The following is a 17,930-nucleotide window of genomic DNA, read 5'->3' on the forward strand; positions in this document are numbered from 1 at the left end:
TTATGTGCTGTTTTAATTTTTTTAAAATAATGAACTTTTTTTTTTTTTTTTAGGAGCATTTGCTCCATTTATATTCCACATTAGATATTTATAATCTATAGTTAGGCTAGTAGTTTAGAAAAGTCTATAGTTGTAGCATCTAATTTAGGGTCATTTTTTTCAAAGTCCTTTTGCCTCCTTTGTGATTTTAGGACAGTCTTCTCCACAACCTCCATTTGGACCTCTTCCAAATCTCCTTTAATTTTTTCTGGCCTTTTGAACAGAATTCAGTCAGAAACATTTCTGGTGGAAAGTAAAAATTACTCCCTCTAATTTATCCCAACAAAATTAGATCTTATTCTGCTTTAATATCTCAGTCAAAAAAGAGTATTCCTTTCTCTTACATACAATTTTAACAGGAATATCTTTTGAGATATTTATATCTACTTTATCAATTTTCAATCTTGTATTAAAATGCTATTGTAAAACTTGATCCCTTGTCTTTTTCCTCACAAGTTGCACTAAAACATCCCTTGGAACAATTGCTATTATAGCAAAATGTGAATTTAGCTGATACACCTTATCAGTCTTATCTTCAGTATAGTCCTGTTCCCAATCTAAAAAAATCTGTCAATTTCTGAACAACATTTTTAATATCTTCATCTGGACTCTTTGGAATGGAATCTTAAATAAAATTCATTCTCTCTAAATTCCAGCAGAGCCACATTATCCATTTCTCTTTCTAATTCTATATCCCTAACATCTAATTTACTCTCTAGATTTTCTATTCTGTCATTTACCTGTTTTATTTCTGCAGACATTAGTTTATATCTTTGGACATTTGTTTTACAGAATTATCCATCTTATCCAACCTCTCATCTATCTTTTTCTCAAAGGTCATAAATTTACCTGCAAGTAACTGAGCCAGTTTACCCTAATTCATCAAACATTGATTGAAGTAAAGTTAAAGGGATTGTTTTATCTACTTTCTCATTATCCTCCTTTTCTAATTGCTGCTCTGAGGAGCCTCTTCTAGCTCCATTCATGCTTTCTGCAATGCCATTATTCACTTCACTCCCTTTAGTGCCTTTATAGCTGTAGTTACAGGTACACATCCCAGCCAAATACACAATCTAGTCAAATTATTGTGGTGTTTTGTTTCATAAATCCAGGCAATCATTCCCATGCAAGAACTAGGACAAATGAATGCAACTGAGATTTTTCAGTGCAGATTCATGAAAGATTAAACTTTTAAAAATAAATATTCTTTTTTCCCCATCATTAGCTTTCTTATATCATCCTTATTATCTGCTTTTTTCTAGATATTCAATGTACTTTGAATCTCTAAGTCTTCCTTTAACTTTATAATCTCAGAAAGAATGAAAAGAACCAGGAGAAATACTTATCTGCTGTAAAAGAAAGTCTCTCTTAAATTGAAGAATAATCATAATCCAAATCTGATTAAGAAATGAGGATTGGCAGGCGTTAGTGTCCATATAAAGGCTATACAGTCACAAACAGTGAAGGATTTATGGCAATCTAGTCATGTTCAAAGAGCGCAGACAACATCACAGCTTGAAAAGGGCACGTGGCACCTAGGGCTGGACACCGGATTTCTTCCACATAAAGAAGGAAGTGTGAAAGTGTGTTTTGATCTCAGGAGAGCCATTCTCCATGAGTTGACCAAAAAGAAGGAAGTTTTTGCGGTCAGCTCGCAAGTTGAGCGGCTGGGAGGTGACGGGTTGAAATTGTCCTTGATATATGTAAGGTAACATGGATAGATTTGAGCTCAGATGAAATAGCAAATTAGGAAATATAGTACATACCTACAACAAAGAAAAACTGGAAAGCCAGAAACAAACAAACAAACAAACAAATAATTAATGGAAGGGAAGGGAAGGGAAGGGAAGGGAAGGGAAGGGAAGGGAAGGGAAGGGAAGGGAAGGGAAGGGAAGGGAAGGGAAGGGAAGGGAAGGGAAGAAGAAAATTGAAATTAGAAATAAAAAAAAAAATCTTGTTTTGGGTTTTTTTTAAATATATGTGATTTAGAGTTTAGCTAAACTTAGCAATCAAATATTTAAATCACATTGTGTGCATGTACATGTGTTGCATGTGCCCTAAGGTATATTTTTGAAGTATCTATCCACCGTAATGCATATGCAGTAGACATGCATGCAGAAACACATACACACATAGATAGATAGATAGATAGATAGATAGATAGATAGATAGATAGATGAATATAGATGGATATGGATACCGATATGGATAAATACATATGAGAATGCATAGTATTTAATTTTAATTAATTAATTTTACTTTGAAATAATGTAGTTTATGACTCTGGTCTTGTTCATTTTTTGGATTGGGCTTTCCAAAAATCTGAACAATACAATACAGTGCAATGCAGTGCAATGCAAAATAAATGAATAAATAAATTTGTCCTCTATTGATATACAGAAGAAATAGAGCATAAAAAGCCCCAGTTGTTTAACATGAATCAAATTCAACAATTTCAGAGTCCTTAGCATAGGAAGTATTTTATAGAAAAGAAACAGCAGGTGAAGAGAAATGAGAAACATATCAAGACTTACTAATACAGGAAAATGGAGAACTTCAATTGAAGTTAAGAAAAAAATTGACGGCAGAGGGATATAATTTTCAATGGTTTTCATCTGCAAAATTAACAAAGATTTAATATAGATAAAAAGGTGACTGAATTTGAACAATATAAGACAGAATTTGAAAATGAATTATGTACAAGTCATGAACATGTAATTGCAGAAAGAAAAAAAAAAGGCTTGCACCATAATGATTGGTAGTATGGGGATAGCCAGCTTTCTCAATGATTCATTACACACTATTATCACTTTTATTACTTAATTCTGCTCTAATATTATCGATCAGTTTTTCTTTGATATCCCATATTTACTTAAGATTGCCTGCTCTGGTTTATATGTAACTGAAATTGGAGTTCTACTCTTCAGTGTTACATTAGTATCTGGTTGCTTTGCCTTTGTCATTGTCACTTATGTGCATGTCTTCTCTGCTGTTCTGGGAATCCCTTCAGTTCAAGGAAGGAAAAAGGCCTTCTCTACTTGTTTGCCACACCTCATTGTCTTCTCCATATTTTTGTTTACTGCTCGCTTTGCTTACCTAAAGCCTATATCTGATAGTCCATCACACCTTGACTTCATAATAAGAATTATGTATTCCATTATTCCACCCATGCTGAATCTGTTAATATACAGTATGTGACACAAAGACATCAAAGTTGCTCTTTCAAGAATTCTTGGTCAGGGATACAGCATGAGAAATCAATAAGAGATTTATATTTCTTCATATATTTTATTTCTAATATTTTAGCTTCAAAATGCAGTAATTATAAGCATAATAAAGCAATAGTAATATTTACATAAATGTAATAGATTTTAGGATATTCAAATTGTGATTTTACTATTATTTTTCATATTTTTATTTTAAAACGATGTTACAGGTTGGTTCTGTAGGAGCTTATATCTGGTCTATCATCCAGATATATTTATTGCATTCTGCCTGTCTGCTTCTCTCTCTCTCTGTCTGTCTGTCTGTCTCTCCCCTCTCTTTTACTCAATTTTTAAAAAAATAAATACAGAGAAATCAATACACAAAAAGAGAATTCAATAAAGGCAATAATATATACACATCCAACAAATTATTTGCTTATATATAAACCCAAACAGACCAAATAAACAGTAATAACAAAGAAGCAAAATTCCCCAAGAATTAACTTTCCAAATCAATGTAAATCATCTAAATATACAATATACTCATTTAATGATATAACAAATCAAATGTATTTTTTCCTATTTTAAAACTATTATGAAATCTAAGAAAAAGTGAAATATATTCTGTCATTTTTTAATTAAAAAACAATTTTTCAAAATAGATAGCTTGCACATTTCTTTGTGGGGTCTATACAGTATAGAGGGAAACTTGAATGAAAGAAAAGGAGCATGGCTTAAAATCATAGGAAGAATCTTCAATAACCTTCATTATGTTGATGACACTACCCTGAAAGCTGAACACGTGGATGTTCTGCAACCTCTAGTAATGAAAGTCTAGGAGCACAGTAAAAACAAAACAAAAAAAAGTGAACAAACAAACAAACAAACAAAAACAGAGCTACCCAGGACTATGATTAAACATATATCTATGGTTTTGCTAAGAATGAATACCGGGATATCCCATAAGCAATCAAACTCCAAACTTTATTGGAGAACTAGGTATTTGTTTATTCTTCCATTGAATCTATGAGCCATATTACAAAATAACCATTTTTTACACAAGAGTGATGGAACAGCCACATAATTTCCTGGCATTTTGTAGTAGGAAGCACAAGCACTGCAAACCTTCTCTTGCAAAATAGGAGAAAAATATGAATATGTCACTTCACTTAGAAACAAAGCATGTTTCAGTTGAATTTGCATGACCAATTTTCCCATTGTGATTCCCACCACAAAGACATGTAGGTACAGCTTCTATGCAGTAAAAAGCTTGCTAACCACTAAGTTTCAGGACATCGGGGGGTGGGAGAGAGAGACTGGCCCAAAGTCACCCAGCCGGCCTTCATGCTTAAAGTGGGACTGGAACTCACCCTCTCCTGGTTTCTAGCCTGGAGCCTTAACCAGTAGACCAACTGGCTCAATGAACTCTGAAAAATCCTTATGTCATCATTCTCTCATTATTTGAAGAAGAACCCAAGCCCTTATTTCTAAATACAACTGTACAATATCCTGCACGAATAGCAAATAAATAAATAAATATTTTTTTACAAAATCTCAGTTGAAGCATTTAAATTTCCATAACATGAATAATTTTTATTGTCATATTTAAGGTTCAGCTATTTTGATATAACCTTTTTCATTATTCAGCCTGCAAGTTACTCCCCCCCCCCCAACAATTAAAATAATGCAGACTCTAGGGCAATAATCTAAGGAGTTTTAAAAAAAAAATCACTCTACAGTGGGTTTTTTATGCTCCCAATTGAGACAGTCTTTTAAAAAAATATCTGGGGAAATAGGAAGTGTACTTGGATGAAATATCAGTGCTGGCTGCATAACTTAAAATCTCACTGATGGCTGCCAAAAAATGGATAAAGGTGGATAAAGTTGGTGAGTGATTCACTTACTTTATTTTGATTTTTTTCCATTATTTCTCTTTTTTTCCCTTTAAATGCTCACAACAGTCTTTCATTCTCTTTCCTGTGCAATTATAATTCCAACATAAAACAGAATATAATATAAGTGTCAGATGCTTATAGAAGAGTTATTCTTCAGGCAATTTTATTTAAGAGGAGAGGTGAAAGTAAACAGCCCTAGAACTTAGTAAATCTTAAATTGATCAAGCAACCAAAGTTATAATTCCCCCTCGACACACACACACACACACATCCCATTACTATACAAATATTCTTTACTTATTCAGCCAAAGCTTTCCCTGTCTCGACTGAATGTAATCCACTGAAGTAAAAGCCTAAGAATCAGCTGAGTTTGGAAGTTTACCTTATTTTCATGTAATTTGATTTCAGGTCATTTCCCTTTATGCCCTCATTTTCATTTTTCATATGTCCTTATAACCTAGGGCTTTGTAAATATTCCATACTAACATTCTCTTCAAAAGCAATTTCATTCCCTTTCTAAACCAAAATCACTATATTGATTGAGTCATTGATTCAGTTTAAGTCATTATAAAACTTCAACTTATCTAAAGCTTTTTTTCCCATGCATACATTGGTTCTAGTATCTTAATCACTTCATACTGAAGGGACTTGATTGAATTTGGATGCTTTAATCTGACTCAATTTGGCTCTAATCAACTCAACAATGAAACCAAAAATTTGAATCTGATCAGACTTTATGCATGAGTACTGAAGAAATACCTGAAATTTTAAAATGCATCCTCAAATATCTCCCAGTCCAAGACATACAATAATGCCTTAAGGCCCAAGACTTACCACACTGAAATTAAAAATAAGTAAGATAATTGACAGATCAAGACATAATGCTGTTACTCTGAATGTTGGATGATTAAGATTTAATGTAATGGTCAGTGAAGGTTGATCAGTTCAAAACACTCCAAACTGCATTTAATAAGAAATAATTTAACTGTTCTTTTTCCTTTAAGGGTATGATAATTAATAATGGATAATGACACATCTGTGTTTCTTCTCTTGGATTTCTCAAAACACTGGGAGGTACAGATTATTTACTTATCTTTATTCCTGATACTTTATTTAATGACAGTAACTGGGAACATTCTCATTATCACTGCTATAGTCTTTGACCACCACCTCCACACCCCCATGTACTTCTTCATGATGAATTTAGCCATGCAAGACATTGGTTCAGTTTCAGTCATTATCCCCAAAGCCGTTTTTAATTCTCTTATGAAGATAAGGTATATTTCTTATTCTGGATGTGTTGCTCAGGTTCTCTTGTTTGTTTTTTTCCTGGACTCTGATGTTGCCCTCCTAACTGTCATGGCGTATGATCGGTATGTTGCCATTTGTAACCCACTGCAATATGAAATGACAATGAACAGGAAGGCTTGCACCATAATGGTTAGCAGTGTGTGGATAGCCAGCCTTCTCAATGCTTCATTACACACTATTGTCACTTTTATTACTCCTTTCTGTTCTAATATTATCAACCAGTTCTTGTGTGAAATCCCATATTTACTTAAGGTTACCTGCTCTGGTTTATCTGTATTTAACATTGGAATTATTGTCTTCAGTGCTACATTAGTAATTGGTTGCTTTGCCTTTGTCGTTGTCACTTATGTGCATGTCTTCTCTGCTGTACTGAGAATTCCTTCTGTTCAAGGAAGGAAAAAGGCCTTCTCCACTTGTCTGCCACACCTCACTGTCTTCTCCCTGTTCGTGTTTACTGGTGCCTTTGCTTACCTAAGGCCCATATCTGACAGTCCATCACACTTTGACTTCATAATTACAATAATGTATTCAATTTTTCCACCCATGATGAATCCATTAATCTACAGCATGAGAAACAAGAAGATCAAAGCTGCTCTTTCAAGATTTCTTGGTCTGACATTATTTCTTTTGAAAGAAGCATGAACTGTTCGTTTACACTTTAAAAAAAAAAATTAATGGGAAAGAGAAAAAGCAGACATAGGGTATAAAACCTATGTCACCACTCCCACTTTCTTGCATATTACCTTACATTACAAAGGTTTTTTGTTGATTTATGTGATTGAACACATCTCTGTTAAGATTTTTGTGGTCACCCTGACTCCTGGTGACTACAGGAACAATTCTGCACAATTTTCTTGGCAACATTTTCAGAATGTTTGCCAGTACCTTTTTTCTAGGGCTAAGTGAGAGTGTCTGGCCTACAATCAACCAACTGGCTTCCAGATATAAGGCAGGACTATGAATATAACTCATGGGCTCATAGCTTCTAATCTAGAGGCTTAACCACTAGACCAATCTGTCTCTCTCTGTTAAGATACTTTTACTGAAATGCATGTCTTTTGCTTGATGTTTCAGCTTCAGAGATAATCTTCAGAACAGCAACTCTGATAGTAAGAGAACTAAAAAATATGAAATTAGAATTAACTAAATTATACTAAATGTTGGATTGAATGAAACTATGTATTTCAAACATGGATGTATGAAAAGAATGTGTAAACAATGCATACATTAAGAGAAAGGATTGGTGAAATGAACTTGAAATTAATCTAAATTTAGCTTTTTGTTTTGTTTTTTAAGCAGAATGTTGCAATTCAGATTGAGTTTCTATATAAGAAATATTTAAAAACTCATATGACTATTTTGAGGTCTTCCTAAGAAATCAGAAATCATTGGCTGGATAAATGAGAAACTTATTAAAAATTAACTGCTCACCATCACTTTTTACTAGTATGTTAATATTTGAAATTTTATTTATTTACTTGTATGCTGCTTTGATCCCTGAAATAGTTCTAGACTGTTTACGCACTATAGTTAAAACATTAAATAAAACAATAATTATGGCTTAACATGTTTGTCATTAGTTATTTGTTATAATGTGCTTAATATGTTTATGAATTGAAATTTTGTTCTGGTTAAAGTTTTAATCAAATAAACTTGTCCAATGCAATCTAGATGAATAAAATACAATAAATTACATTTTAAGAGAATTAGTATCTTTTAAAAAGGCAACATTGGTGTCACCAGGTTTTCAATACTTATATGCAGTATTTACCTTGTTATATTTCTTGCTTATTCAAGTAAATATAGTTAAATAATGGTATTTTCACATGACACTGAACCCACTTCAAGTCTTTAATCTGAGTAGAAAGCTATCCTTGTCTCCTGTAGGCCTTTAACCATATTTGGTGTTTCCTCCCCAGTATAATATTCTGAGTAAATTTGGGACAAGTGTTTTAATTAGAATTTGAATCAGTTAATAACAATGGTTACAAATATTAGTGAGTAGTAAGCAGTATTGGCGTATTAATTCAGGGAAACACTAACTATGTATAAGAGTAAGATAAAGATATCATGGAGAAAATCTATGTGGTCGCTAGGAGTCGAAAATGACTTGATGGCACATAATCAAAAATATGCCGATACGTATATTAACTAGAGTGGCTTAATTTGTCATGCAACTTATTTGGTGATGTATGATGCAGCCTCAGACCATATTTCCTTACAAGTATGATGCAGGAATGATAGTTTGTCTACTCTTATAGTCTCAATGCACCACACTTCTAAGGAAGCATGGTCTGAGGCTCCCTTCATACATCACAGAATAGTTCTTTTAAACTATTTTTATTTTTATTTTTATTTTTATTTTTATTTTTATTTTTATTTTTATTTTTGGTTTTGGTTTTGGTTTTGGTTTTGGTTTTGGTTTTGGTTTTGGTTTTGGTTTTAGTTTTTTTTTCTTTTTCCTTTTCATCCTAAACTCCCTCCAGTGACCTACACGCAAGATGAAATCAAGGTGCAGGTCTAACATATTTTGTAGGTGTTTTTGTTTTTTTTAGTAAAATTCAAAGCAACCAAACCAGGTAGAGTAAACACAGTGTGTTTAGGGTGAAAAAGCCAGAAATCCATGAATAAAATCATATTTGGAAGAAAAAAATAAAGAACCAGCAATTCTTTGCAAAGTTACTGGGTACAGCAGCATTTTCCAATCTGGTCCTGCTAAACTTAGCAGCTGTGTTTCTACAGCATGTAAACCAGTTATTAAGAATGGCTATGGTGCCATTATTTCCCCTCTCACATGTACATCTTTTATTGTGGTGAGAGGCCTGTTCTGAATATGTTTGAATTCTGAAATGAGCTTCCTTCCTATTTCCTAAATTTGGGAGCTAGTTCAACATTTGTTGGAATTCTAAGCATGTATTTATTTTCCTACTAAGGTTAGCAGGGCATAACACTAAGTAACCATTTTATAACCAATGGTGGAGTGGCAGCACAATTTCCTGATATTTTGTAGTAGGAAGTGCTAACTCTATAGAACATATCTTGCAAAATCAGGAGACTAGATAAACATGCCATCTCACCTACAACCGTAAGAGGTTTCAATCAAACTTTTCATTGTGAACTCCCCCCAGAAAAGATTAGATGCACTTCCTACCCAATAAAGGTTTGTTAGCTATTGATTTTTCAAACTAATACAGCAGATATTATTATACATATCCATATCCATACACATATCCATCCATCCGCATATATCAAACTTACCTAATACTCCAGCCTCCTATGTTTCCCACAATAACAACCCCATGAGGTGGGTTGGGCTCTGAGAAAGTGACTGGCCCAAAGTCACATGCTTAAGGTAGGCCTAGAACTCACATTTTCATGGTTTCTCAGCTAGCACCTTAACCACTACACCAAACTGGCACTCTGACAATTAACTGCACCTTGACTTTGTAATTACAATATTGTATTTCAATATTCCACCCATGCTGAATCCATTAATCTACACGATGGGAGGCAAGGACATTCAGGTTGCTGTTTCAAGGCTTTTTGGTTTGAAGTCATTTCTTTTTTCATATCTATCTTTTTTTCTATTTCAACAGAAAAGAGAAAAGCAGGGATAAAACTTTGGTGAACATTCCACACTTTCTGACACACTACAGTATGTTACATTAAGGATTCATACTGCAGTTTATTTTAGTTTTTTTATGAAATTGACTTATCTCATCCAGTTGATACTTAGCTAGAATTTATGTCTTTTGTCTGCTGTTCCAATTCTCAAGACAGCAACTCTGAACGAAGATCTAACTAAAACATATGCGATTAGGGTTAAGAAAATTATATTAAATATTTGAATGGAATTGTATGTATTTCACATATGGAGGTACTACAGAAAGTTTGTGTGTGTGTCTCTGTTTATGTCTCAGTGTTTATATACACATGCACACAAACACATTAGAAGAAAGCATTAATGAAAAACATTTGAAAATAATCTAAATTTTTTTATGTTTGCTTTAGGGAAAATTGCTTGCAAATTGTACATAATAAGAGAACCTAATGAGAAATGTTTTCAAATATCTGTGTATATTTATTTTGATTTTGTAGTACCTCAACCTTATGATTGGGCAAATGAGAAATTTATTAAAAACAAACTGTTCACCAATTATTTTATGTATTTGGTTGCATTCTTCTTTATATTTATTTGTATATAACTTCAATCACTGAAATAACTGTAAGAGATTTACACACTAGGGTGATAATAATTGTAAAAGCAATTATAATAACAAAATAAAAAATAATACACAGCCATTACTTGTGGAAGATAGTGATCTCAAATGTATTAAACCATCAGGATAAACTGCCAGGGAATCAATCATTTCATCCTACCCCAGGACCTGCTGGAAACCCCCAGTTTCCCTAGTTTTATGAGAGCCCAACAGGTTTAGAACCATTTGAACATGAGGAGGGACATTGTTCCAAAGTGTAGGCAGAACTACAAAGTATGGATGTCCCAGAGATCCCAAAGAATAACAAGGCTTTACAGTTGGGATCTGGAGTGCATCAACTTTTCTTACTGGTTGGGCAGAAATAACAAGAGAAAGATAGTCCTAAAGATAACCAGGCCGTAAGGCATGTAGGGCTTATATGTGGCAACCAACACCTTAAATTGCACCCAGAATCCCAGTAGCAATTAGTACAACTAGTTTCCATGTGGTCTTCAAGGGTAGCCCTATGTAAAACATATTGTAATAGTCTAAACATTGTTTAATCACAAAGGAACTACTATATGAGTGACTGTGAAAAGGGCCTCCTGATCCAAGAAAGGATTAATTGGTATTCAAGGTAGATTTGTGCAAAAGTCTTCCTGGCCAAAGCTGTCACCTTATTTTTGAGTGGGAGCTAAGAGTCCAGGAGAACCACAAATTACATGCAAGATCTATTTGGGGAAGGGCAGCCCTGTTGAGAACTAAACATGGTAAATCCTTGTGATCAGGAGGTCCTTGAAACCAGGGTCATTCAGTCTTGCTAGAGGTAAGCTTCAGCCTGTGGCTCCTGATCTAAAAGCTTACAGGTTCCAGTTACTGGAAGCTTGTCTAACCCAAGGTTGAGATATACAGCTGGGTATAAACTATATACCAATCATACTTGAATCAGTCTCAACAGCTGACTTCACCCAGCTGCTTCATGTAAATTCTAAATAGGAGTGAAAGTGTGTCAAGCTTCACATAATAGGGACCTCAGACCTCTCTATCTTACCAACACAGATTGTAACAGGGCCCACAAGAAGTAGGATAACCATTGCAATAAAGTGCCTCCCACTCCAAGACCCTAGAAGTGTCCAGAAGGATACTATGATTAATGGTATCAAATGCTGCTGGAAGATCCTTCTGGACCATTAGTGTTATACATCCCCTCTCCTGGTTCTTGGAGGGGTCATCCACAAATGTGATCAATGCCATCCCAATTCGATAGCTGGACCTAAAGTCTTATTGAAAAGGGTCCTGGTAATGTGCTTACTCCAGAGACTTAACCCTTACTACTACCTTCTCAAAACCTTCTACAAAAAGGGGAGATTGGAGACAGGTAAAAAATTATTCAATACTGCTGGGCCTATCAATGCTTCTGAAAGAGGAATGTACCACACTTTGTTCAAGACAATTGGGACAGTCCCCTCACCCAAGGATGATTTAGTTACTGCTTGTATCCAGCTATTATTTCCCAGGAAGCCTTGAGGGGCAAGGATCTAATATACAGGTGGTAGAACTAAAACCACTGAGATCCACTTCTTATAGATTCACAGGCTCAAATTCTTCCCATATGATAGGCAAAGGACCTGCCCAACTGGCATTCAACTCTGAATTAATCCAAGAGAGTTTATCTATTAGCTTCCTAGAATATTTTCCATAGGTTTTTTCTTCTGGCCAAGGAGAAAACTGGTTTTAGACCAACCAATTAACTTTTGATCATCTTTTACACTGGATTATTGGGCTGAAAACCATTCCATTCAGGTAAAAGAATCCCTTTATTTTGTCTTCAGGTCAATATTGAGGGAGTGACTTTGGACTACATTGGCAGAAAAATAGCCATAGTTCACTATTCTGTATGTGGTCATAATGCTGCATGAAAACACATTCAGATACAGGTAGTCCTCAGGTTAAAAACACCTGGTTTAAGGATGACCCATATTAAGAGCATAGCCTATTGTAGCAAAATTCAAGTTAAATACAGAATGCTTTGAGTTAAATATACAATGGTTTGAGTTAATTACACAATACTACTTTTACACTATTATACAATTATACTGTTCTGATTTATGTACAAATTCGACTTAAGGATGGACCTTGGGAATAGAAATTGTTCTAAAACAGGGGCTACCTGTATACCTGTATATCACTTTTGAAATGTCTTTTTGTCAATATCCATTTTAAAAAGAGGTAACCAAACATGCACATTTGTTCCCTCCCTTTTAAACTGTTTTATCAAATTATCATCCAAGTTTTGTGTAAAAGCTAGTGTCACTATTTTCCTTTGTGTTGATGACATAGCCATCCTAGCTCTGACCCAAATCGATCTGAGGTAGAGATTTCAAGCCTTAACCACTTTTTATAAGAACAAAATGATCACCAACCGTTACTAAACAAAGGATATATTATTTATGAAGAGACATGCTAACTGTTCTTACAATTCAAATATAAATTGTATCATTCTTGAACAAGTCAAGGATTTTAAATCTCCAGATGTTTTATGCCAGTCATCAACAGGTTAGAAGAAACTTACCAAGGATGAGCCCCAAACTCTTCTAATTCCTTTATTTGGTTTGCTAGCTGCAGTGACAATAATTTTATACCAACTAGGTAAAATCATTTATGGCTAAAGTGTTGAGCCAAATTCTATGGGGTACCAGTATACATCCCCAATGACAATAGCACTTAGTGATTGTTCAATCCAAATTTTTAGGAGCTATGCTACACATCTTCAATTCTCCAAATTCTTTTCTTTGTTTTCCTTCCCTAGTGACATGTATGATTAAGGTACTGGTTGTTGTTTTTGTTGTTATTTGGTCCAGTTAAAACTAGTTGAAGACTGTCTGGTCCAGTTAAAACTAGTTAATAATATATCACTATAAATAAATGCATGAATGAGTGAGTGAATGAGTGAATGAATGAGATACTCATTACAGTAAAAATGGTTTTCTGTATTTCTATTGATCAAATATTTTGGAAAATCCTAGTATTATGAAATTGGAAGGTATACAAGGATCATCTATGTGCAATATGAAGGAAAATCAATTCCTGAGAGGCAACTATCCATTCTCTTCCAAAAAAACCTCCAACTGTCTTAAGCCACAATTCAGTCTGACTCTGAATCTGGTTCTGACAACGTTGCTCCAGCTGAGCCTGTGGAATGTCAGCCTCAGGAATCATGAAGCCATGATGCATCTGAGGCTGATCAGCTACAGGAATCCGCTGATCAGCTGGAGCAGTCAGATGTTGAGGCACGACCCCCAAGCCCCAGATCCAGACGCTCACAGAAGCAAGCAGAGCAGCCATCAGAAGTGAGAACCAATGAACTTTACCTTAATCTAGGTAGGTCAATGACCCATCCAGACAGCAAAGAAACCCATCCTGAAATAAGGTTACAGATTGTTCTGAAAACATATAAATTACAGGTCCTCAGAGAGGTGGCTTTATATCAAGATCCCTTGGTTACAGACTGTTTTCAAGAGTGCTTGTCCATGTTGTTGATACTTATAGTTTGTGTGTTTTGGGGAAGGTCAGCCCTTGCCTTGATAACACCTGCCTTAGTTCAGGAGTGGGCAAATTGTCACTCTGAAGCCCCTATTCCCTTTTCCTACTTGCCAGTCTCAATAACTGTACAAAGCACACTGCTAAATTTATGTGGCAAAGCAAGACGAAACAGAGGTGTGATTTCCTACCATTTTCTTTGCAGGTAAAATGTTAAGAATGAGAGGACAGACAAGCCCTGTAACACAAGTCGAAATCCTATCCCCACCAAGTTGTCTGATACACTCTACTTACTGCAGTTCTCACTCCAATTTAATATGGTGGAATTTAACTGCAGAAAGATTTCTCAGTTCTGGCTTAGTTGCTTCAAGTCTGGATTATTCCAATATGCTCTGTATTCGGCTACAGTTTTTAAATCTTCAACTGATCCACAAGTGCAATAGCAATTGAGAATATGATTGCTGTTAAATAACAGTTGATTAGAACCTCATGCTACAACTCACCACTTGTTAATTCAATTCCTGGAATAAGACTAACAATGGTCTTTAAGTCCTGAAATTGCTTGAATCCTAATACCCAATGGATCCACTACTCCTATACCAATATAACTGTAGGTTTGGCTGATTTTCATTACCTCATGGTGCCTTAGGCATGTTTATGAGACTTTGGTGAGCCATTTCTCAGTGGCCTAATCTTCACACCCTAAGGAGTCCATTCCAACACACACACACTGGAATATGTGTGTGTGTGTGTATGTGTGTGTGTGTATACACATATATATATTCATTCTGCTACAACACCTACATTTAAACATACTGCTTTAAGCATATCTAGCACATGTCAAATTTTCTGATTATTATTACACATTGTTGATCCTTCAATTAATACTAGATTAGTATTGTGAATATATTAATCAGCTAGCCAGATAACTTTAATGAACTTTAGGGACCTTGAGTGTAGGACTAGATATTTTCCTTATATTGTCAGGAGGCAGTAATATGCATACAAAAAAATATTCAATGATGAGATAATGAGTGAAATATTGTTTGCCAGCCTGAATAAATCTGTGATGTCTTGTATCTAAGCACAGTGCCATCAACTAAAAGTTTGGTGTGAAGCTACATTTCTGATTCTTCTGATCTACTGTATTTGACTCTTGAGACCACAAAACTCTAAGGAGACATTAATAAATATCCTTTTTCTTTTCCTAGTGATATATTGCATGCCGTTGTGCCTGGCTCAGAAGTAGGAGATAAAGTTACAGTTATAATACATTTGTGCACATCATTTGGATACAGAAGATTTTAGACAGAAATGCAGAAATGAAAAAAGTAAGTATTTTTAATCTGGTTTATAATTTTTCTAATATGCTCTTTCATTCATAACATATTCTTTCTTAACTCCTTGTCCTGTCAGTTGGTAGAAAGATAGTTATGGGGTATCCTAGTAGTTAAAAACATAAGTCCTAAACTCATCAGAAATATTAGAGGACTTACAATCCTTCCCTCTCAGTCTTCTTCCCATTGATTATATAGTTTTATCAACACTGACTTACTGCACAGAGTTGTAGGGTCTCTATTATGATCTCCATATTTGGAAGATGAATTAAAGTTTTATGATGAACATAATTTTAAAAAAAGACAAATTGAGAATATGTTTTATCATTATCTTAATTCATCATGATCAGGTTGTTGTTATTATTGTAATCATCATCATCATCATTTTCTATAAATATTATTTGTTCACCATTCTGTCACAATTGTTAATGAGATGCAGTGGCATAAATCCAAATACAAAATCAGAGGATGGATTGAAAATAATGTTCCCGTGAAAATATTATAGTTGCAATTCTTTGGTTTGTGCAACATATAAGTCAGAGACAGAACTTTAAATTTAGAGAGAAATCAAACATTGCATTATAGTCTTGCTTCTGCTCCAAGCATCACTGGCTCTTTCAGGGATCAATAAGTGCCATTTGAAGGGAATTCTAATAGGGGGCATTAATGAGGATGAGGAACTTTTATTTTATTTTTAAAATGTGACAGTTCAGATAATTTTCCAGTTAATGTGAAAAAAAAGTTCAAATATCTAAAATAGTTATGATGGAAAAATTTTTTTTCTAATTTTTCTTGTTTTCTTTCTTCTTTTTACCCTTCAGAGACAATATGTTAATTGAAAACTGAGAATTGAAAGACATGTCCAACCAAACTTCCATGATGGAGTTTCTGCTGTTGGAGTTCTCAGATGTCCGTGACATGCAGATTGCACAATTTGTTGTGTTTCTGTTTTTCTACTTGGCTGCCATTTCAGGAAACCTCATCATTATTTCTGCAGTCATTCTTGATCACCGACTTCACACCCCCATGTACTTCTTCCTCATGAACTTAGCCATAACTGATCTTGGATCTGTTTCTGTCACCATACCCAAATCCATGTCAAATTCCCTCATGAACACCAGGTTGATTTCATATGTTGGTTGTGTCTTTCAAGTTTCTCTCTTCCTCCTCTTTGCAGCTTCTGATTATGCACTTCTCACGGTCATGGCTCATGACCGATACATTGCCATCTGTAACCCACTCAGGTATGAGGTCATTATGAACAAAGGAGCTTGCATCCAGATGGCAGGCAGTGCATGGCTCAGTGGACTGCTTTATGCCACCTTGCACACTGGCACTACCTTTGCAATGACGTTCTGTTCCAATGTAGTTGACCAGTTTTTCTGTGAGCTTCCAGAGCTACTAAAAATCTCATGCTCTAATTTATACCAATTGGAACGTGTACTTCTTATTGTAAGTGTCACCATAGCATTTGGCTGCTTTCTGTTTATAGTTGTGACTTATGTGCAGATCTTCGTAACAGTGCTTCGAATGCCCTCATCCAAAGGAAGACAAAAGGCTTTTTCTACATGCATTCCTCATCTCATTGTTTTCTCAATGTTCCTATTCACTGGAATGCTTGTGTACTTGAGACCAATACCGCATGTCTCCTCACAAACCAATATGGTGTTTGCTGTCATATACTCAGTAGTTCCACCCATGATGAACCCAGTGATCTACAGCATGAGGAATAAGGAAATAAAGGTTGCTGTATCCAAGCTTTTAGATTTAAAATAACTTTCTAAAAATGATTTGTTCTTCTTTAAATGTACTTTTCAACGTGTAGCAAAGACCCTTTCTATATTTAGATATTCTGCATTTTATCAGCAAGCACATTACCTGCTGTATTTCCCTACTGCTTTCCATAAATTTAGTAGGACAGCTCCTGAAATGGAGTTTTTTTCCTAATTGTCTGATCGCCCTTCACAGTGAGGCACCCTGAATTTATTTACTTATTTTATAATAGTCCATGCCACTCCTTAAAATGGAATTGTCTCAGACTATTTGCAGCACACTAACATTACAACATAAAATGTTGAAAAATAAAAGTTACAATGAAACTGGAAAAAGCATAACAGTAGACAGATAAACTAAAAATTCTTCATGTGCGGGGACAAGGTTTATTATTTATTTAATAATATAAATATTATTATGTGTGTATGTGTGTATGTGTGTATGTGTGTATGTGTGTATGTGTGTATGTGTGTATGTGTGTATATATATATATATAAAACTCAAGGTGGCAAACATATCTAATATTCCTGCCTCCTATTTTCCCCACAACAGCAACTCTGTGAGATGATTTTCTGCTCCAAATGAAATGGTTCCATTATACTTTCATGTTCTATTCAGCACGAGCTATTT

General features: G+C 34.7%; 2 protein-coding genes across 3 annotated transcripts; both read left to right on the forward strand.

Moving 5' to 3' along the window:
- Positions 1–6,139: 6,139 nt before the first annotated feature.
- LOC112541997 (olfactory receptor 14L1-like) lies at positions 6,140–7,093 on the forward strand. Its single transcript, XM_025173633.2, has one exon. The coding sequence runs from the start codon at positions 6,161–6,163 to the stop codon at positions 7,091–7,093; it is 933 nt and encodes a 310-aa protein (XP_025029401.2). The 5' UTR covers positions 6,140–6,160.
- A 4,968-nt stretch (positions 7,094–12,061) lies between these two features.
- Positions 12,062–17,303, forward strand: LOC103058318 (olfactory receptor 14C36-like). 2 transcript variants are annotated; one of them, XM_088143054.1, is made up of 2 exons: positions 12,062–12,080; positions 16,384–17,303. In XM_088143054.1, exons 1-2 carry the CDS (start codon positions 12,062–12,064, stop codon positions 17,301–17,303), a joined length of 939 nt encoding a protein of 312 aa, XP_087999180.1. The 2 variants fall into 2 exon arrangements, with proteins under 2 accessions (XP_087999180.1, XP_007439015.2); XM_007438953.3 differs by lacking the exon at positions 12,062–12,080 and having other exon boundaries at positions 16,383–17,303.
- Positions 17,304–17,930: the final 627 nt, after the last annotated feature.

Source organism: Python bivittatus, unplaced genomic scaffold (genome assembly GCF_059951505.1).
Source record: "Python bivittatus isolate LINGU-HERP-01145 unplaced genomic scaffold, Pbiv_v1 ctg000470_np1212, whole genome shotgun sequence".
NCBI classification, from domain to species: Eukaryota; Metazoa; Chordata; class Lepidosauria; order Squamata; family Pythonidae; genus Python; species Python bivittatus.